This window comes from Harpia harpyja, chromosome 3, assembly GCF_026419915.1.
Source record: "Harpia harpyja isolate bHarHar1 chromosome 3, bHarHar1 primary haplotype, whole genome shotgun sequence".
NCBI classification, from domain to species: domain Eukaryota; kingdom Metazoa; phylum Chordata; class Aves; order Accipitriformes; family Accipitridae; genus Harpia; species Harpia harpyja.
In genome coordinates, this window is record NC_068942.1 from 60,151,079 (window position 1) to 60,172,524 (window position 21,446).

At 37.2% G+C, this 21,446-nt stretch overlaps 1 protein-coding gene across 2 annotated transcripts in view; it reads right to left on the reverse strand.

Moving 5' to 3' along the window:
* Window positions 1-42: 42 nt before the first annotated feature.
* SEL1L (SEL1L adaptor subunit of ERAD E3 ubiquitin ligase) overlaps window positions 43-21,446 on the reverse strand; it is a 36,349-nt gene continuing 14,945 nt past the window's right edge. Inside the window, exons 7-21 of one of the 2 annotated variants that reach the window (XM_052782916.1) lie at window positions 20,236-20,289; window positions 20,096-20,155; window positions 19,400-19,481; window positions 18,918-19,072; window positions 18,108-18,164; window positions 17,136-17,204; window positions 15,173-15,250; window positions 13,938-14,000; window positions 13,058-13,145; window positions 12,652-12,800; window positions 11,939-12,104; window positions 9,672-9,743; window positions 8,370-8,542; window positions 4,633-4,761; window positions 43-4,064 (exon numbers count right to left, since the gene is read on the reverse strand). In XM_052782916.1, the coding sequence (XP_052638876.1) occupies window positions 3,861-4,064; window positions 4,633-4,761; window positions 8,370-8,542; window positions 9,672-9,743; window positions 11,939-12,104; window positions 12,652-12,800; window positions 13,058-13,145; window positions 13,938-14,000; window positions 15,173-15,250; window positions 17,136-17,204; window positions 18,108-18,164; window positions 18,918-19,072; window positions 19,400-19,481; window positions 20,096-20,155; window positions 20,236-20,289 (1,599 nt within the window). In that variant the 3' untranslated portion in view covers window positions 43-3,860. Of the gene's footprint in view, window positions 4,065-4,632; window positions 4,762-8,369; window positions 8,543-9,671; window positions 9,747-11,938; window positions 12,105-12,651; window positions 12,801-13,057; window positions 13,146-13,937; window positions 14,001-15,172; window positions 15,251-17,135; window positions 17,205-18,107; window positions 18,165-18,917; window positions 19,073-19,399; window positions 19,482-20,095; window positions 20,156-20,235; window positions 20,290-21,446 lie in introns of both variants that reach the window. The other variant, XM_052782915.1, reaches the window with a different exon arrangement.

A 21,446-nucleotide genomic window follows, 5' to 3' on the forward strand; every position in this document is an offset into this window, starting at 1 on the left:
ATTGACATCCTCTGTTATCATAACCACTGTGAACACCGAGGGTAACCACACAGGTGGTATCTTTATTTCATAAGATTAAAGATACAGTACAAAATGAATCTGTACATCTTTCTATTAACAGAATTTGTTTACACAATTATATTACATTTGACCAGCCTTTATACTGATTTTAAATACAAAATAAATTTACAAAACTCCTACAAGACCCTTTAAAGAACTGTAGCTGGTAAAAACAAAGGGTTCCCCCCAATAGTCCCTATTTGCCATATGCATTTGCAGTAGTTCAAATCAAACTAAATCTTTTTAGTTTAATATTCTCTGAAACAAAAATAGAACTTCAGTTCATTGTTGCCTATCTAAAAAGGAAGCAACTTGCAAAGGTGAGTGTGATCCCCTTTTATAGGCCAAAACTAGCATATAATAGGTGGAAACTAGATAATGCATAGTCTTACAAGTCCTTTCACAATCCACGTTTTAATGTTCTTCTCCCAAAAGAATAACATTTGATAGTTTTTTGGTTTGGTTTTTTTTTTGTTTTTTTTACTTTAATAAGAGCAGCTGACTTATGGAAGATGACTAAAAAGTGAGTAAAACTGTCTCGTAAGAGTCTCAAAGGCCTTATCTTCTATTACATTATCCCATGATGAACAATATAAAACAAGGGAAATTATTTCAACAGACAGCTCTGGGACAGGTTTCAGCAGAGTGATGAACTAGAATCCTGTTTTATCAACACTTCAGCATTTCTTTCAATGAGCAAGAACAGCTAGTGTGTTTGATTAATAACTTGAGATGCAGAACAATGTTTTCCCCCATATCTTTCCACAGTTTTCCTACATATAAAACTCCCACCGACAACAGTTACTGCTCTGTAGTTCCATTCTCCATGCAGGGAGAAAAGAGCACATGTCCGGAAAGGTCACATAGGCAGATTCTGGCCTATGTTACTACAAAGAATACAATTTTTCCATTCAAAGCATGCTGAACATACCCAGAAAGGCTTCTTTTAAATCAAGTTTCTTCTAAAATACTCCTGCATATAAAGTGTAAGACAACCTGTGTACTACCAAAAGGGAATAGTACTTCACTGCAGTAAACTGAGCAACCCAGCTCCTTTAGGAAAAAAGTTGCTTGATGAACTTGAGTGCACAACAAGAAACATATTGCTAGTAAGAGTTAAATATACTTCCCTCAAAATGCAAGTTTCAGAACATTTCAGATTGTCACAAAAACTTAAGTCATGTTGTAGACAACTGATTTAGAAAACTTACTCATTTCTTTAATCCCTGAGTTAACTCATCATTACTTATGGTAAGTATCTTTTTACTACTACGACTTCATTCAAATGAATGTCATCTGAAAGAGTTAGCGGTAGTAATTTGGTGGAAGGGAAAAAAACAGGAGAAAGACTTCCTTATTGCTTCTTCAAAAAGCAGTTCCTTAAAGTGAAATAACTTGCTGAACTTCAATCGTTTTCTTCTGCTGATTTCTTGGATGTAAAAATGCATCAGGTTCAGTGAAAGTCAGCTGTGAGAATGTCACATAGCAGCAATGCTGAGAGATTCTCATGCAAATAGGATAGAGCTTTTAGAATTTAGTTCTAATAGATCAAACAACCAAAACATTTTAATAACACAGTAACAAAATTGTTAAACATTCTAAAAGACCAATACCAATGAACCAATGGTATTTAACTGAAAAACATTTTCCATATAATCTTTAATTTATTCATGCCAAGCTAAAAAGAGCTATTAAGTGACAGAGGCAAAAATACTTCAGAGGGAGCGTTCAGAAGTCACAGATACCTTAGAAATGCAGCTGGGGAGTGCTGTACATTTTAGACACTACATTTAAGTTCAATACTGTTCCATCTGCTAATGGTGATTAAGACTGAACAAGACATTCCTCTATCACATGCTGCAACCCTCCAAACTAAAATCAAAGATTTGTCGTCACATAACCAGCATAAGCATTTTGAAGTACTGAGAAGTTCTACCTATATCTTAATACTAGTCATCCATGATATTTCAGTTTACAAAAGAGTGGATTGCTTATCTTCTTTCCCAAACTACAGATATATTGTGCAAGGGTCTCCTTACAAATGTACTAAGTATGAAACCATACCAAAATCTCAATGCTAAATAAAGCATATTGATATGTTGCTGCCAATCCACTGGAAAAAGATCTGCATGAAAGGAAGCCCTTAACCCTTTAAACACAACAGCTTTTGTCAGAAAGCAGCTAAAGCCTCCTCATTTGTATTTCATTCAGCTTTAAGACAGTATATTCAGAGGGTTTAATGCTAGTACAGAAACAAATATTTAATGGCCATTGGTAAATAAGACAGAAACTTCTGCATTTCTTGCATCTAAGCTATTCCCCCACCACTTCCCAGCCCCAACCCCGAAATTATAGTTCAAAGAACATCATTACTAAGCGAGGATTCCTCTTGCAGTCTAGAAACATCAGTCCACAGGTTGTATTCTTTACACTCATTAAAAGGCCTTTGCATTGACCTAGTGGTATCAAGAAGCCATAAACCGTAAGTCTTCTTTCTCTTTGGATTTTCTTGTTACAAGGGGTCCTCAACATGGCACAGCCAGAGATGTTGTTTTGACTTTCCCATGTATGCCAGGTACAAAACAGGTTGGCAACAGCCAGCACACTGCTGTAATCTAACATACAGTTTTTATCAGTCAGCCAAACTTTGGAGTAGCATCACTGGCATAAGCCCATGCCCTTTTGCAGAGAATATGCATCTTTGGGGCCCTTTTTTGTAGATGAATTAAACAGATGAATGCATAAGATACCACACACATTTCCTTCTTGCAGTGCAGATCACTTACAGGATTGCTGAAAATTAAATACAGAATTTCCACCTCTAAAACAAACAAAAAAACCCCCAAACCAAAAAAGTAAGCTAACTCACTGAGATTTCTGGCTCTGTCTTCAGTGTCCACAACAATACTGGTGCTTTCTGCAGCCTAGACTCAGCCTCTTTGTAAGAGCAAGTTTAAACAATTTAGGAACACTACCAATTTGTTTTTATGTCACGAAGTATTGCAAAGCACACAGGCTCCAAAAAAGTTTTAGAAGGATGTGAGATCTGGGCACTGCATGGATAGTTTTAAAGTGATGAGCTTTACAGACCCAATCTGTCCCAGTCTGCCTTCCTGGGCTACATACTGTCTGCTGAGAACTGTCTAGTCTAAGGGGAATAGAGGAAAATACTCAAAACAAAAAAGCACAAATGGAGAGTGGCATGTTTGCTGGCTTAGTTTTACAGAGTTTATAAATAATCCATGTTAAACCATCCAAGACAGCATAAAAGACCAAAGTGTAAGAAATATTAAGAAATAACAAAATAAGGATTGTAGAAATACTTGGGATGCAGATCAGAATATAAGTTCATACAGCTCTAGTCTTTTTAGAGTTTGAATATAGTTCAGCTTCTTGGATTTAAATTAGACATAAAATTATTATTACTTTTATATAGGGCAGCTGCTATCAAGCAGGCAAAAACCTTCCAATGCTAGCCTTCCGCTCTCTCTAGGAGATGAAAAGGACTCTGAATAAAGAGGAACTAGATACAGCAGGCAACATTTTTGTAGTAGCACTCTTGTGTTTCCATGAAAAAAGCCATAGTGTTATTCCATTGGCACTGAAATAACATTCAAATCAGTTTCAAAATAATTTTCTTATCCCTGAAAAAAAGGCATCATTCTAAGCAGCTTTCAGACTTTTTTTTTTAAACCTCTTTGCGCCTGTTTTGGGGGAGGGACTGTTGATCCAAAGTCCTAAGTCACAATGAAAATTGTTCCTTTAGGAAAAATCCAGTTCTTTCACTGAGGCTCTTGTTGCTATTGCGGTGGTTGGTGCTCTGGTGGTGGTTCTTGTTGAGGCACAGCTGGCCGCAGTCCTGCTGGTCTGGGAATTGCCTGATGTTGCCTTTGTCTGTAAGCTATAATTGTTCCCAGAAGCAAGGCGATGATGGTCATAAGGTAAAGGTCCCACTCAGGCCCCAGCAGCTGGTCCATATCAATATGTGAGAATATCTCCCTTATCTAAGAAACAAGAAGTCCACATCATCATGACACTATAGGAAAGACTTCACCTAAATTTCAGGGAAGTATTTTCTTCAGTGCCGTCACTCAGCAGAAACTCTGCACAATAGCTAAACTATCTAATACAAATAATATTTTTTCCCCAGAGAAATCAAACACAACCCAAGTGGAATTGTTACAGCTGAATATAAAATAGCATGAGAATTAGGCCTACAAAAGTGTTTCTTTTCTCCTGAACAGTGATTATGTCATTGTAATCATCTGCTTAACTTTGATAGCAGATGGTCATGGATAAGAACAAAAAGGTTATGGAAATTCTCTTCAAGGGAAGAGCTGCACAGAAGAGCACTGGCTGTGCACATTTCAGTTTCACACAATTGCACAAATAAGAAATAGGAATCACAGCTTCAGTAACTTCCTTAATATGTAACAACACAAAACACATCTATCCTAAGTTTTCAAAGGCTCAAGCAAGACTTCTACTTAACTAAAATTACAACTTAAGCTTCTCTTAAAAATGGAAAACACATTTGTTGTTGTTTTTTCCTTTTAATTCTGCATTACTTACATTGATTTCTCGTACATACTGCAAGGAATAAATCACTCCAAGCTTGCAAAGTGCTAGGAAGACTGGAACCTGAGCATCCGGGCTTGCTTCAGCTGCCATGTCATAGAATCGTTTTGCAAGATGAATATCCTGAAATTAAGAAAATACAAAGCTCCATTTTGAAGAACTTGAAAAATTAACCGTAAAATGTAAAGCTTTTTCTGTAAGCTGTTGTATACTGTCATTTGAATACAAGGTTTTTGGTCAAATTGAACAAAAACCATTCAGTAAAACTTCCCCTTTTTTCTGAGGGATGTTCACCTTTGAATAGACAAGTAAAGTGAAGCTTCGATCTGAGGATGAAGCTATTATAACTGATGGTAGAATTGAAGCTCACAAAGAGATTAGTATTAACATATTCAACCCATGCACTATAAACTAAGGCACGTATTTAGGTAACTCTAGTATTCCCTTAACATGTCCAACACCACACCAAACACAAAAGACTAAGAAAACACAAGTCACAGAGGAGTACACAGCAGCAACTCCTCCCAGTTATACTACAGTATGCCTGCTGCATAGTGCAGCTTCTAACCATTTCTGCACATATTCCCAAATTAGATTCTACTCCTTATCCAAAACAGACATAACTTGCATTAGTGAGGGCAGCCTGGCAAAAGCATGAGCACAAACAGTCAGTAACTTTAGGAAGAGCTTAAATTAGGTTTTTCTGTGGTAGTTGGAACAAGAAGGCAACTGTAGCAAGAACAGAGGATAGGTGTACCTGAATACTTTAACTTTCCTTGTTTGTTTGAGGTTTTTTTTGGCTCTGCTTCAGATACATACTGTGCAATGTTAGGATACGTGGATACAAACTGCCTATGTTCGCTCAGTGATGTGAAGGACAGGCCTGTGTAAGACTTAACCTCTGGAAGTGTTCCAAGCTGGACACTTAAAAGAAGAGAAATTTCCAGGACTTCATGTCACATGTTCATTTTATAATTTTATCCTGATTGTGAAATACCATAAAGATTTTCTGCTCATTGATACAGCAAAGCTTAGTTCCATAACACATGTCGAAATAACAATATGAAAATCAACACATTATGTGAATGAGATATACTAGCTCACATTTTAGTTCAGTAGAATAACTCTGAATACTCCTTGAGCCTGGGAAATCTGTCTTTTGTATAACTATTTAAGAGAGTTTCCTTACCTCCTTTGTACTGTGCTAGTATCAGTGTAGAAGCAGAACCTAAATCATGGTTTATTTTCATTTCTAATTAGCAAGCATGTCATTCTGCTTATGCATTCTCCATTCTCACCTGACAGACAAGTGAGAACTGTACAAGTCTGAGCTTTAACACACAAATGCCACTGAAATACCATGCCAAGTCTTAAGAGAAGACCATGAGAAAATTAATTCGTTCTTATTTTGAGCAGTATATGGAAACAGTCTTCATTCTGACATGCAGTCTCAGGAATTGGATAACATTAAAGCTATGAAAAGTGTGTAACAGTGTACACATGTGAGATTTCTGAAGGGGATTAATATTTGGCCTTGACCTGGTATGAGTCTGAAAGCCATCTATGTACAGGAGCATAGCATAGAATCCTATATGTAAGAAAGAGTAGTTATTCAGTAAGAGAGAATAAGCCAAAAGCTGTTTGGAAAAAAAAACCCAAATCAAAACGGTAAGAAATACTGTATTTATTCAGGATTATCCAGAACAAACAGCAACCTGAATTGAAGTTGTGCAGGCCATCTTATTGCATCATTCTCCCTAACTCTGGAGTGCTCACAATCTTAATGACATAGACGTAGGTGGGGAGACAGTAGGAGTACACATCCCTTTCTTCAACAGACTAAATCCCCAATTCATTAGATACTATAGCGCTAAAATCTTTATACATCCCTTCCACAGGCCTCTAATGGAAGAGCAGACTTCAGTGGTAGACATCCCCTGCTACATCAGGAGGAGTGATTTTAACTGTCAGTCACCTTCAGAGGTGCTCAAAATTCAGCAGTTTCCATTCTGGGAAAGGAAAGCCAAATATTCTTTTGCTTCATTCAAAACTCAGTCTTAGCTGTTTTCAGAACACCTTAGCCCAGCACCATTTTAGTCTTATCTAGTCAGTCCTAAATCTCCATCCTCTCATCTTAACAGCTGTAAAGTTTTAGGATACAGCAAGCAAAGACATCACATATCCAGAATTCCTAAGACTGGTTTTATACACAGAATTTCCTTGCTTAGTCTCAGTGCTTCTTTCCCATATCTATATTAACTGTCTGCATTTCCCTTGCAGTTCAACTCTTCCTTCCATAGTGGATCTGTATGAGAGGAAGGTATTATTCATCTGCATAAAGCAAGGCTGCATATGCTTATCGTGAGCCCCTGTGTACTCATTTCAGCTATCTACATGTAGCCATCTCTGCTTCCGGTTGGAGAATACTCTGTGCAAATGATAGCATTAGGACTCATTTTTCTCCAATTCTTAGCAGTTATGCTGAATGTGATGTAATAACATTTTCAAAGTTTTTATTACTTGCTCTAAATTGGGTTGTTTTCAAGGCAGAAACAAAAGAAATAAAAAAAGTCCATGTCTGAAAGAATTTTTTTTTTTTTTTTTTAAAAAAGAAAACCTCCCAACTTTAGCACTGTTGCTTTTAGCTGCAGGCTTATTTTTAGAAGTTAACTAGTTTTGATGACTCAGTTAAAAAGAGAAAACAGTCCTAAAATAAAATTTGAATATAAGCTTTAAAAATAATGCTGTTTGTGTACCATATTGTCACTTCTACAGCTAGGGCAGTAAGCAGTTTTTAAATGTTGATTGCTTGCTGCTGCCAAAGTAACAATATTGACCTAAGACTTGTCCTTCACTGTTGTGACCTTCTGCCAGGAATTTAGGGCAAAAGAAGCAAAAATTGGTCTTTTAACAGACCAACAGAATAACTAAAAGGTGCATACGTAAACAAAAACCAAGTGTTGAAGCTCACTGAAAATAAGGAAAATGAAACTATTTCTTACAGTTTCAGGTAACCCAGAAGGTATTACTAAATTCATACATTAATTGCATGAATTAATTATACATTAAGGTAAGGTAGGCTGCTCAAAATTAGCATGCAATTACTAATTACATTATTTTGACACATACAAGAACACGTTGCTCTGGATTCCGTAAGTTTTAGTTAGCTCATGGACAGCAATACACCACAGGCTTCCTAAGAGAACCAGATATACCGCCTTCTTTTAGGCAAGGTAGTTTGTAAAGCAAATTGTGGCCTAGCCTAATTTGAAAAGCCACAGCTACTAATCACATTGTTGGTGCTTATTGTTTGTTACTTGAAGATGCACAGAAGTTGTTTTCAAAATGTCATGATATAGAAAACAAATTAAGCAGTGCTTCAGAGGACAAGAACAATATTGTGCTAAGATACTCTGAACCTGGAATTGATTTGCATTCATTGCATTACCCTGCAAAGTCTTGAAGGCATTACTCAAGCATATGGCACTCTTTTTGCCAATCTTCACAATTTTGGTCAAATAGTTTTTTCCCTGCCTACGCCTCATTTCTTCACATAGGTAAGTCTGAAGTGGATATACTTATCCATTTACTATTGGAGAATGTTTTGGGAGACATGCTAATTCCTGCTAAGTGGTTATATAGTTCCCAAAGCCCAGTAGCGGTTATGGACTTAATCTACTATTAGTGAATGCACTGTAATGAAGCAGACTATCAGCCTACAGCTTACTCACCTGCTTGATGCCCAATCCCTTCTCATGCATGTAGCCCAGATTAAACATTGCTTGGGCACTGTGCTGTTGCTCTGATGCCAGTCGATAGTGAATAAATGCAGTTTCATAGTCAACATCAGTACCAAAACCATAAAAATGGTAATCTCCAAGTTTAATTCTTGCAACAGTATATCCTATAAATCAAGAAACAACAACAACAAAAAAATAGCTAGGCAAAGAAAGCCTTTTAGTTTCCTATGAAGATGCAATAAGGGCTTTCGTATTACTTCCCACAGTTTGCACAAACTGTTCCCATTTTTCCCCTCTCTCACATAAACAGCTTTTTGTTTGTTTGTTGGTTTGGTTTTTAAATTGTGCTTAGCTAACCAAACTGCAACCGATTTCTATTTTTGGGAAAGTCCTTTTCCCAGTAATCCTACCAACATTTTTGTTGCTATTTAGTGGCATCAGTTGAAAAGCTGTATCATGTTGTTCATACTCGCTTATTACAGAAAAACTTTTGTTATATGGTCATTAAGGGCTTCAGCTTTTTTAAAACAGAGATGCTGAAAACTTTATTTTTCAAGTCTCTCATCATCATTTGATAACTGAATACTTAGCCATTACATCCTCTCAATTTCTAACTTTCTACTAAAAGCCAAGTAGGTCTGAAGCTTTTCAGACAAAACTCTTAGGCTCCATTTGCATGATACACTTGCTCTTATCTGAAAACCTAGTAGACAGACATTAATGTAGATGCACCCATATGAAAGTTAGAGACCTCACTCTGAGATATATAATGATTAAGTTTAGTACTGCTTGTTTTAGGACAGGATCATAAGCACCAGAGTTTAAACTTGCATTGGTTGGACATCAAGACTGCATTCTTCATCACTGAGCTTTGCTTACTTTGAATAAGAAATGCAGTTTCCTATAAACTATGACAAGTACCAAAATCCTAAAGGGTGCTTTGTGTCTATTTTTCCAAGTGGATTTATTTTTAGAAAAGTCAGTGTAAACATTCCTAATGCTGTTTAACACTGCTCTATAATTCCATATGGAATGGCAAAAGAAACACACTGTACATTTGTGTTTTAGTCCTTTTAATCTTCAGGATCTCAGAATGGCTCAGAACTGCAAGCGTATTGTAATGACATTATAGCTAACAGCGGAACAAAGAACAGCAACTATCCTATGTGGAATATAACTAATGTTGAACTGAAGGATGTAAGCCTTCCCTCCTTCCCCGTTTCATAACACACATGAAAAGAAACATTAATGGCTCTACTAAAAATAAACTGGAATTGTGAGGTATGGACATACCTTGAGAAGCTGCTCTATTCCAGTGAAGCAAAGCTCGAGGATAGGTTTCATTTTCTCCTACTATGCTAGCTTCTTCTAGAGAAGAAAGTAATTCAGTTATATAGGAGCATGGTATATGCACACAAGACCACAAAAAAAATCCAATGCTTATATTCAGTCTGCTGAAATGAATTAAAAACTTGACGTAATCTGTGCTATAGCACAAACAAGATTCAACCCATCTGAAACTTATAAAAACCCCTTTCATTTATCTGGTCTTTCCATGTATCTACCCATAAAGGCTAAGAACAAACTGTATCATTTCACCCTGAAATAGTGCTTACCAAGTGCTTCTCCCATTCCTGCTCTAGGAGATTCTGAAGCATACTTGAGGAATGCCAGAAGATGCAAGTCTTAAGAGCACACAATTCAGGCTCTGACAAAGATGCACTCAAATACAAGGCTAAAGTATAAGATATTTTAGTTTGACCATCTAAAAAACAAGACTAGTCAAGTAAAATGAAGGCTTAAACTACTTAACCAGCCAGAGACTGCATATTTTACACAGCAGTGCTACAGCTGCTTCAGAACAGAAGGTATTTTATTTGTCCACGTCATGAATTGAGGGTTGCTGAAGTATCAGAGTTCAGACAGTTCAAAGGATTTATAACTTTTCATTTCTAGTGTTAAATATGGTTTCAGCTATACTATCTCACAGTTGACATACAGATTTTCTGTATAAAATGTATAAATTAATTTTAAATTCATCTCCAGTTGAGATACAGATATATCTGAGTAATGACAATCAGAATTTTAACCCAGGGAGAGATGCTATTTCTTCGCAACTCCCAGCCAAGACTGTCATTGTTGTAGCTTATCTAAAGATGAGTCACTAAGGCACTGTCCTGGTTTCAGCTGGGATAGAGTTAACTGTCTTCCTAGTAGCTGGTACAGTGCTATGTTTTGAGTTCAGTATGTGAAGAATGTTGATAACACTGATGTTTTCAGTTGTTGCTCAGTAGTGTTTAGACTAATGTCAAGGATTTTTCAGCTTCTCATGCCCAGCCAGTGAGAAAGCTGGAGGGGCACAAGAAGTTGGCACAGGACACAGCCAGGGCACCTGACCCAAACTGGCCAACGGTGTATTCCATACCATGTGACGTCCCATCCAGTTTAGGAACGGGGAAGTGGGGGGGGGCAGGGATTCACCGCTCAGGGACTGGCTGGGTGTCGGTCGGCGGGTGGTGAGCAATTGCACTGTGCATCATTTGTATATTCCAATCCTTTCATTATTGCTGTTGTCATTTTATTAGTGTTATCATTATCATTATTAGTTTCTTCTTTTCTGTTCTATTAAACCGTTCTTATCTCAACCCACGGGTTTTGCTTCTTTTCCCGATTTTCTCCCCCATCCCACTGAGTGGGGGGCAGTGAGTGAGCGGCTGCGTGGTGTTTAGTTGCTGGCTGGGGTTAAACCACGACAGGCACCTTTGAAAAATATTAACTGGAAATTAAGATGTTAGATTATTGTATCAGCCACCAATAGCTGATTTTTATATTAAGATACAAAGCCCTAAAGCTGGTAATGAGACCCCCAGATTTCTGGATTTGAGATCCAGAAAGTCTAAAACACTGCGTTTTGTAGTCTCTAGAAAGATTTACCACTTGTACTTCTGTTGTTTCCCTATGACCTCAAACTCTATGAAATCCAAATTCTACCCACCTAGTTGCAGTAAAAGACCCGGGACAAGTTTTTTCAAACCTAACAGAACCAACTGTCCAGCTCTTCATCCCTGCTTCAAAAGTTGTATGAGTAAAGTTACAAAATAATATGGGGAAAGAAAGAGTGCTGAGAAAAGACATTACAAGATAAAGAACAAAGGAAACTGAAGCTTGTATGCATAGTAAAGGCCAAAGGTAAAACTAATGCAATTCCTACTTTATAGATTTAAAAATAAAATGTTAAGGCTGTGTTTAGGAAGTCCAGGGAAGAGAATTTTCAGCACTGTGCAAGTTTCTAAAGCATTCTTTCCCTATCACATTTTTAAATCCCCTCAGTCAGAATTTAAGTGTATTCTAACTTGTAGGCCAGAAAGCTATCCCTAGAGACGAAAATTGAAACTGCCTGCTTTCCAGTCTGAAGAGCAGAAAGAGGACAAGAGTCTCACTGAAGTTCTAACTGAACAAGAGCTATGTAATTACATCTTCAAGCACTCCAGCGTTCTACTAAATGGGCTACTGCAGGCCAACTCCAAAAAAAGTCTTTCAGTACAAATTCAGGTCCTTACTCTGATCAAGTATGAAAGCAGCATTGCTTTGTGCAACTTCGTAGCCTTGTTCTGCCAGAAGAAGATATTGAACCACAGCAGAATTTGAATCACCATCTTTATAGCTGTTGTATGCAGTCATCAGTCTTTCAGACCAACGCCCCCGTTCGCATACATTCTTAAACAGCTGCAGAGGCAAAAAAAAGGCAGAGAAGACTGGTTGTCAGGAACTTCAGAAATTTAGGTTTTGCAAGAGGTAAACCTTTAACATTCAAATGCCTGTTCAAAACATTTACATTTCACAGGAGAAACTTGATAGACAAACTCACTGCTTAAGACAGGCTTACTTTAAGATACAGGTTACTAAGCAAATACATGTCAAGATTCAGATGCTTACTCAGAATTATTCTTAGTATCACCTTTTTGTTATGCTTAAACCCATGTCTAAATGAAGAACTCAGTAATTATAAAATACTGGTTTGCTTTGTATTACATTCCTTTGATTTTCTTCAAAGTTAATAAAGCAAATATGCACTTGCCATATCAACATAAAAAAATAAAGATTTTTCTCATGAGATACAAAGGAGTTTGAGAACCTATCACTTTTCCTTTTGATAGCCTTGGCTTTCACCAGTGGATTTTAGCTAAGACAAATTTCCTATATAAGCTGACATGGTTATATCCAACCTTTCCCAAGTCAGTATTATTTGACCTTTATAAATGGATGACCTTACCTCAACAGCAGTATGACAGGATCGCATCACTCCAGTGCCAGTAGCATGCATCTGAGCCAGATTATAAAAAGCCAGAATGTGGCCACCCTGGGAGGCCAAGTTAAAATATTTCAAAGCTTGTTTATAGTCTCTCTTGACTCCAATGCCATCTAAAAGAAAGAGTAAGTCATCGCTATTCATTCCTCTTGAAAAGCAGAGTTGTATGAAATACAGTATGTACTTATTCCTTAAAGTTATTAAAGAAAAAAGTTGTGGAAGTGTTAGGAAAAAACAGAATAAAATATAAATTCAATGCAGTAAGACCACTCTACATGCATTATATATACACTTCTAATGCCACCTAGTGAACAGTTACTGAAAGGGCAGATGCTTAGACCTGGCAAATCATCATTTTCATGCCACTTACTGTAATACATGGAACCTAGTTGAAGTTGTCCATCAACCCATCCCTGTTCTGCAGCCTTCTGGAAATACTTCAGTGCTAGCTCATAGTTCTGCAGAAAAATTTGGTCAAGTCATTAGAGCCTTGCAATACACCACAATTTAAGTAAAGAGAGAAAATATGTGTGTGTGCATGTGTAAGTGTAAGGACAGACCTATATTACAGAAAAATTAGTGAGATGTTCTAGCGTGAAAATACTCACCTGGTCAAAATCTGGAAACAAAAAATGAAATAGCCTACAATGATATTAGCATGTCTGAAGTCTATAGCTATCTCAAAGCTGGCATCCACACATAGCATTGCTATGAACAGTTACGCTTAACAGAACGGATGCCCTGTTCTGTTTCTAGAGCAATTATTTAACTTATTTCCTCAACTTTGGGCTAATTCAACTTTTGAATATCTGTTTGCATAGCTAAATATAAAACATTTGGCAAGAAACCTTCTTATGGGAAAAGCAACAAGACAAATGAACTAATTAAAAGTTTCAAAGTGTTCCTCCATGCTCACAAGAGACACAAAATGGGGACAGTTAGGATTTGTTTTATTTCACAAGAAAATTAGAGCCAAGTTCAAAACTCCTGCTAAAAATTCACACTGCTATGCATTTCTAATAGCTTCAGCCACATTTTCAAACTTATTAGAGGGAAGTCAGCATGTTTCATAGCTGCTAACTCCATGGTGAAATTTTTTTTATATTACAGATTTCCTCATGGAGTTTCCAGTGCAACAGAAATCTTCACAATTAAGTCTTCTACAGTACTTCCCTCCATAGAAAAAGTCTGTTGACAACAAGAAGTTACACCATCACCTATGATTAGAAAGACGACTGTCAAAAGCTTACCACTGGAACACCTCTTCCGTAGAGATAAGCCATTCCTAATCCACTCTGTCCAACTGGATTACCCTGAAAACACAGGAAAACAATTCTGCAAAGAAAGGCAAAACCTACAGCTACGTCTTTCAGATTTGGTTTAACATCACTAGAACAAGTAGTGCTTGAGAGAGGTTTGTTTTCTAACTTTGCTCCTAGTAAGTAATAGCTATTTAGAGTGAAAAAAGCATCTCTGGTAACTTTATTCAGTAACTACAAAGGTGATTTAACAGGAAAAAGAAAAGCTTTCAACACTAGTTATGAAAGTCTACTGTGCACTTTCAAAATGTTGTACAAGATGTAGAACACCCATAGAAAGGTGGGGCATTCACTTATCTTTAGCTTTTCCAAGTTTGAGATGTTGTGGATGCTACAGAAGGTCCCAAAACAACTACAGGAACCCTGACAATCTGCCTTAATTTAAGGGCAGATTGGTGGCTGTCCTGTGGGCTGCATTACTGACCACTGCCCCTGCAAAAGTATGCAGTATGGTATTCCTTCAATGCCGGGACAGGCAATGAAGCATACTGGAAACCTTCAGTGAATGTAGGAAATGAGGAAATCGAGAGATCCTTACTCTAGGACAGAAGTGTAGAAAAGCAATCTAATTATGGAGTACAAGAACCATGAAGACAGTTATCTTATAACAGTCCCTTCAAAACTTCATCTACTGTGTTTCACATGCTAAACATCTTTCCTGGAAGACTACTCATGCTTTAACTGTACAAATGCTACCATAAGGGATAGGTCAAAGACAGACACAAGGGATTAACAGCCAAAAAACCAAACACTCCAATGGGAATTATAAAACCAAAACCATTATCTATTCACTGACCACAAAACAGAACCAAAATAACATATTATCAGTGCACTGTAAATTTCTGTGACAAGACAACTTCAGATTAATGAAAATTAACACTTAACAGAATTGCAGGCTATTTAGGTGGACAGTATTTCATAGTGATGCCAGCATTCACGAGTTAGACTCCTTGTGCTGAACACACCTTCATGAAGCACCATGATCAGAACTGGAGGCAGTTTCTGACATCTTAGACAAGCAGGTTTTAATTATTGGCTAATCCGGGACAGAGGCTGGGAGTAGGTGTATGCACATGAAAGTGCACAAAAAGAAGCATTTGCATCATTTCTGAGCTAATCAACTTTTTGGTGCATATGCTGTATTTCTAACTTAGAGGTAATCATACCATATCAGCAGCTTTCTTGAAATACTGAAGAGCTGTTTCATTGCTCTGAGGTACAACATCACTTCCTTCTGAGTACATCTGAAGGAGAAAGGCATTATTGAAGAACAGCTGAACAAGTCACTTTAGCATGGAGATCATGAAGCATCTTCACTTTGCATTTGAGAGAGTGTCTATTGTACCATTAGACTATTCTGACTATTACATTACTGAATGATCATTAAAGAACTTGCCCAGAAGCAGAAAACACATCTCTATGCTGTAAAACTCAGATTCAGAGGGTTTAACTTTCTAATGGAGAATTGTCCTGGTTTCAGGTGGGATAGAGTTAATTGTCTTCCTAGTAGCTGGTATGGTGCTATGTTTTTGAGCTAGGTATGAGAAGAATGTTGATAACACACTGATGTTTTCAGTTGTTGTCAAGTAATGTTTAGTCTAAAGTCAGGGATTTTTCAGCTTCTCATGCCCAGCCAGCGAGAAGGCTGGAGGGGCACAAGAAGTTGGGAGGGACCACAGCCAGGATAGCTGACCCAAAGTGGCCAACAGGGTATTCCATACCATGTGACGTCACGTTTAGTATATAAACTGGGGGGAGCGGGGGCAGGAGGATCACTACTCGGGGACTAACTGGGCATCAGTTGGCAGGTGGTGAGCAATTGCATTGTGCATGACTTGTATATTCCAATCCTTTTATTATTACTACTGTCATTTTATTAGTGTTATTATCATTATTAGTTTCTTCTTTTCTTTTCTATTAAACTGTTCTTGTCTCAACCTATGAGTTTGACTTTTTTTTTTTACCGATTCTCTCCCCCATCCCACGGGGTGGGGGGGAAGTGAGTTAGCAGCTGTGTGGTGCTTAGTTGCTGGCTGGGGCTAAACGACAAGAATGAACTGCCTACAAAATTTAAAAGTTTTCATGAAAATACCCTTCATTTTTGAGTTCTACCAGTGTGCAGTGAAGAACACTTAATCAGGCAAAAATCCTGCGAGACCAGTGGAAGTCAAACTATATTGGCAGTTAAAATACTTCTTGAAAACAAAGCAAAAACTAGTTAAACCCTGTTCATTTCAGCATTTATTAGATACAAAACACTCCAGCAGTAGAGAAACCAGGAACCTGCAATTTCTCCTGTCAGGTACCTTGACCAGCACGATATGTTAATTTTTTCATGCTCTAAGGACATAACTTTGCATCCTCTACTGCATTAACAGCCTGAAAAAGATGAGCTAGAGCTGCTGCTTATGGCAGCATAAGCTTAGAGGGTACTCAAATGGAGTAATAAGGATTTAGCTCCTCACAGGGCAAAGCTAGCCTGCAACCCAGATCTCAGGCAAGTGACCTAAATACCTTTCTAAGCAGAAACACATTAAAATCACCAATACCAGCTTGTCAATCATGTTTTAGATTAAAAAGAGGACTTAAATCTGATACAACTGATACAATGGCCCACCTTGCAGACAGACTCAGGCTTTGGTTCAGAGTAGATGCAGATCTATTGGCAACTCTGACTTAGATGGCTCAGTTCTCCACACAGAATAAGAATGCAGACATCTTTCCCCTTTATTTCCTGAACTTAATATTTCCCACTATGCAAAATTTTGAGAAGCTGAGCTTTTCCCAACACACTGTATGGAAGAGCATAGTGACTTACTCTGAGTTTTGAACTCCACCACAGAAAAAGGACATTTAGGTATTTAACTGTTTTATTTTTAAAAAAGTCTAGTTCAAGCACTATTTAGAAAAAAGTTCCTAAAGTGAAGGAACAAGTAGAAAATTTAGACCAGACGTAATAGACTACGACACTCAAATCTCGCAGGACAATTCAAAACAGCAGCAAAACAGAAGTACCTAGATTCCAGCATTCAAGTTTTAGACTGCCTGATATCAGAAAGTAGGAAATATTTGTTATTTTTCATTGAAAGGCAGTCAATTTGCCTACTTTTGAGAATGTTCATATCTTACCTTTCCTAGAAAGGCCATGGCATGTGAATTGCCAGCATTAGCTGCTTGATTGAAGTACTCAAATGCTCGCTGTAGGGAAGAAAACAAGTATTTTAGCCACCATGACTATGATTTGAGTACCTTTTCTTGCAAATGGAGCGGAGGCGAGTAGGTTGTTTGCCAAGTTACCAGGTTATTCTGCAGCTAAGAGTTATCAATCCCACCTAATTTACGTAACAGGTTTCCCCACTTAAAACTGAAATATTGAGCAGCAATCCCTCTCAACAATGTATTCCAAAATGCAGAGGGGAGAAAAAAGCTTCGTTATATTCATTCTGACCACTTGATATCATCTCTGAACCCTTCTAGAGCAGTCATTTTAAGGTATTTTAAATGTGATGACCATTAAAAAATTTCTGGTTCGTAGCTGAGTCTAAAATAACCCTCAGGACTGCATATCCTCAGCTCTCCAATTTTTCAATACATACTTTAAGAAAAGGTTAGTTATTTTAACTTCTATCAGCAGTAGCTAGGTTGGCTTACACAAGCAGAAGTTCTATCTTCTATGCACACTTAATATCCTTAGTATTGAAACTTCCACTGTTTTGTCTACAGAAGCAAAATAATCTTGCAAGCCACATAAACTAGCCTATCATCGCTAATGCACACAGAGTGCATCATGAAGATTCTACTACATGTACAAAAGCTCAGCCAGTTTCAAGTACTACTTGATGAAAACCTGTTCCTTGGTTTTGACTTCCTCATTTCTAAGATGATTAGTCTTAAACTAATTGTGTAAGAAAATCAGCTCCACGTACTAGTCAGATAAAGATTAAGTTTTATTGAATGAATTAAGTTTTATTGAACAGGACTACTGAAGTCATTAAATACCTTATGGTGGTACTTAAACACTTTTGCTTCGCTGTGGTCTCAGCTATACTTTCTCTGCCTCCACCAAGTATAATAAGCATCAGAGACATACAGAAAGGGTACCTGATGATTTTGCTCTACTCCTCTTCCTCCATGCAAGTGCAACTGTCCAAGACCAACCTAAAAATAAATTTTACATTGCAAATAAGTCACTCTTCCCTAGGGACTTTCTTTTTCTAGTAATATAGATACCTGCAGGCTAATTACATGCACAAAGACAGACCATATCAGAATTAAAGATGCCACAAAGTCTGAAGGCACAGATTTGCTTCAATAACTACAGTACAGTCCTATTTTTTTCATATTAGTCCAAGTGGAAATTTATCCTAGATAAAAGTGATGTGATGTCCTAGATACAAAGTAGTAATTGTTCATTTGAATTCTGCCTACCTAATTCTTGAGTCATATATGACCAAGTTGAATTGTGACAATTTACCTTCATTAGTGTCCTCCCCTGCTGCACTGTGTGTGGAACAGGTCCAACCTGCAGCATGCAGAAGTCATGTAAGAGCAGTGAGAAACTGAGGTCCCCCGTCAGGGTCAGTTCTTTTGATCAAGGCTTTCTCCACAACATCTAAAGCTATACTTAAACTATTCTGGATGGTTTCTAGTGCAAACCAAGATCCTCTTCCCTAAGATACTAAAGTTGTAATGTTTTGGACTTATTTTCCACAAAATTTTACATTTTCTGTCCAAGTTCTACCTTAAACATGCTAAAATAAAAGCCTCTTCTCAAAAAAACTAATCAGGATATAGCAACCAGGTTGATTTAGGAGGAAGAGAACTAAAGCTCCAACGTCTTTCCATATTTCATAAAGCTGTGCATGTAATTCTTGAAAACCTCTGCATGCCATCAGGTGAACTTAATCTTACCTGTGCTTGTACATCTCCTTTCTCTGCTAAAAACTGATAATACTGAATCAAGTCTTCTTCTAGCATCCCACTTGCCATTCCTGGATTTTCTACTTCATCTGCTAAGCGAATTCGCTGAACCACTGTGCCACCAGTCAAAGAAATGTCACTAGCAACTGGAAAACAGGTAAGACAAATTTTCAGACAGTTTTGTTCAATACAAATATTACATGGCAACTTAGTAAAAACAGATCTGTACAGAGCTTCAAACTGTTACTCAGAGAGAATGAATTACTTTGACAGTCTCTAAGAATTAAACACATTTCAATAGATAGAGATAAAAATAGCATATCATGATTCAGAGCAACACAGATAACTTGTTTAATAGCAGGAATTCTCTATTTTTGTACTATTAGTGTTGATAGTACATCTAGTATTTTCTAGGTGAATGATATAGAAATACACAGAAAGCCAAGAACGTTAGTCTAGTAAAAAGTTTTTACCGTGATTAGCTACAAGTCGGTAGTGAGTGAGAGCAGATTCACAACTTTGAAGGACTCCTATCCCAGCCCAGTACCGGTAACCCTAGAAAGCAAAATATAAAAATATGGGACTATTGGTTATTTGACAACATATTGCTTGCCAGGTTACAAACTTTTTTCACATTACTTGAGCAAGGTTTGATGAGACAATAGGCAAAACAAAGGCCACAAGTCCATTGTGTCTGCATTAAAAAAACGTGACTGATACCATTAAAGTTAAGTGTGGCCAATATACTTCAGATATTACTCAGGAAAAAGCAAATAAGAATGATACTTATGGGTGAAAACCTAAAGCCTTTTACTTACACATGTTGCACTTTGTCTTAAATCTCATAATACTGATTAAAACAGCATCTTCTGTAAAGATCTCTGGCTTTCACAGTTCTCAGCCTATAAAATTAGAAGTCTGACACTTCTACTTCAAGTCAAGACATGTAAACATGGCCCATCTAAATTCATAGTGGTATACAGCTTAAAATGAGCAGACTTTTCCTTAAGTTTACAAGGAATAACAGGGAAGATACTATTGCTTACCCAAGGTATGCATGACGATCTAATATTTGGACAGTGTATTCACATGAATGCAAATCTTACATTCAAAATTTAAGAATATAAAAAAGTTCCTGCATGTGTAAAGTTATTAACTATCTTACTTACCAAGATCATATGGGCGATCAGATTTCCTCCTAAAGCTCCAAAAGTGTAATACACCAGGGCCTTAAAACAAAATCAGTGGTTATTTAACATCTGCCTCCAAGATAAAATACAAGAGCACACACTGAAGATTTCTATGTTACCTTAGCTTGACTAGAATTGACGCCTAGACCAGATGCATATAGAAATCCAAGAGCCTAGAAATAAAATAAAGTTTGTCAGCACATCCTTTGAAAAATCCAGGATCAGTTTTCCTGGAATACATAAGTATAAAGAAGTCAAACAACAATCCAAAGCTGCAAAGAATATGCCAAACTCTACCTTTGCTTTGGTACCTCCCATATCTAAAGCTCTTCCCTGCCCCTTTTGAAGTATGAAGTTTCTAAATTATTCAGTTACCTAGGAGACTAACATAAATACATTTCACCAGAATTCAGTCTAGCGGATCGAATGCAAGGAAGAAACTACTACTTCCCTGAATGCCAAATGTAGGTCCAAAGGTCCTGAAGAGTAAAAGTATACCAGTTTAAAGACCCTCAAGTGAAGATCAGCAATATCTGTCAGGTTATTCATGTATCCTATTTGTCTCATACACCAGTGCAAACATACATGAACCATGACCTTCTCTATAAGAGTCTGTTTGATTTACTGTCTAACAGATCCTATTAATTTACTATTTTGCATCTGTTCTGCCATGGGTTAGTTGCATTTATGACTACAAATATAAGCAGTTAGAATGCAGAAAGCTGTTTGGCTGAGGATTTTTCAATAGTTATTTTTATTCTTAAAATTTACATAATTACTGCTCTGTCTATAACACCTGTTAGAGCTGTGTGGCTCAAAAGAGAAACTAGTAGCACAGAAGATAACAGTATATATATACATATATCTCAAGGTGGCTGTATTTCACTGTTCTAAGACTATTCTAGGCAATTCTGAAAGCACACCCACCAAAAAAAAAAAAAAAAAATCACCTCATGCAGACAGGATTGAATTCTAGACCAAGAAAAGTCAAGGTCTTCACTGAGACAAAGTCTCTAGCAAAAACACGTTCCTGCTTTCTATGGTAAAGCAGCACTCCAACATTAAATATGGAACAGCAGGAGACTTGGTAGGCAAAGAGCCAAAAGAAACCAGATAATTCCTAAAGAAGCTGACACTTCCAAAACAAAAGAGAACTAAACAATAAATATATGCAGATATTGAGACATTAAAATTGTAATGTCATAAAATGTGGGCGTTACATGTGAACAATTACATACAAACAGTTCTATAATGTTCAAAGGCACACGGACAAAGTGAGTCCCATTCCACTAAACAGCTTTCAGGATTCCTAAGAGTTTCTAACTTCCTA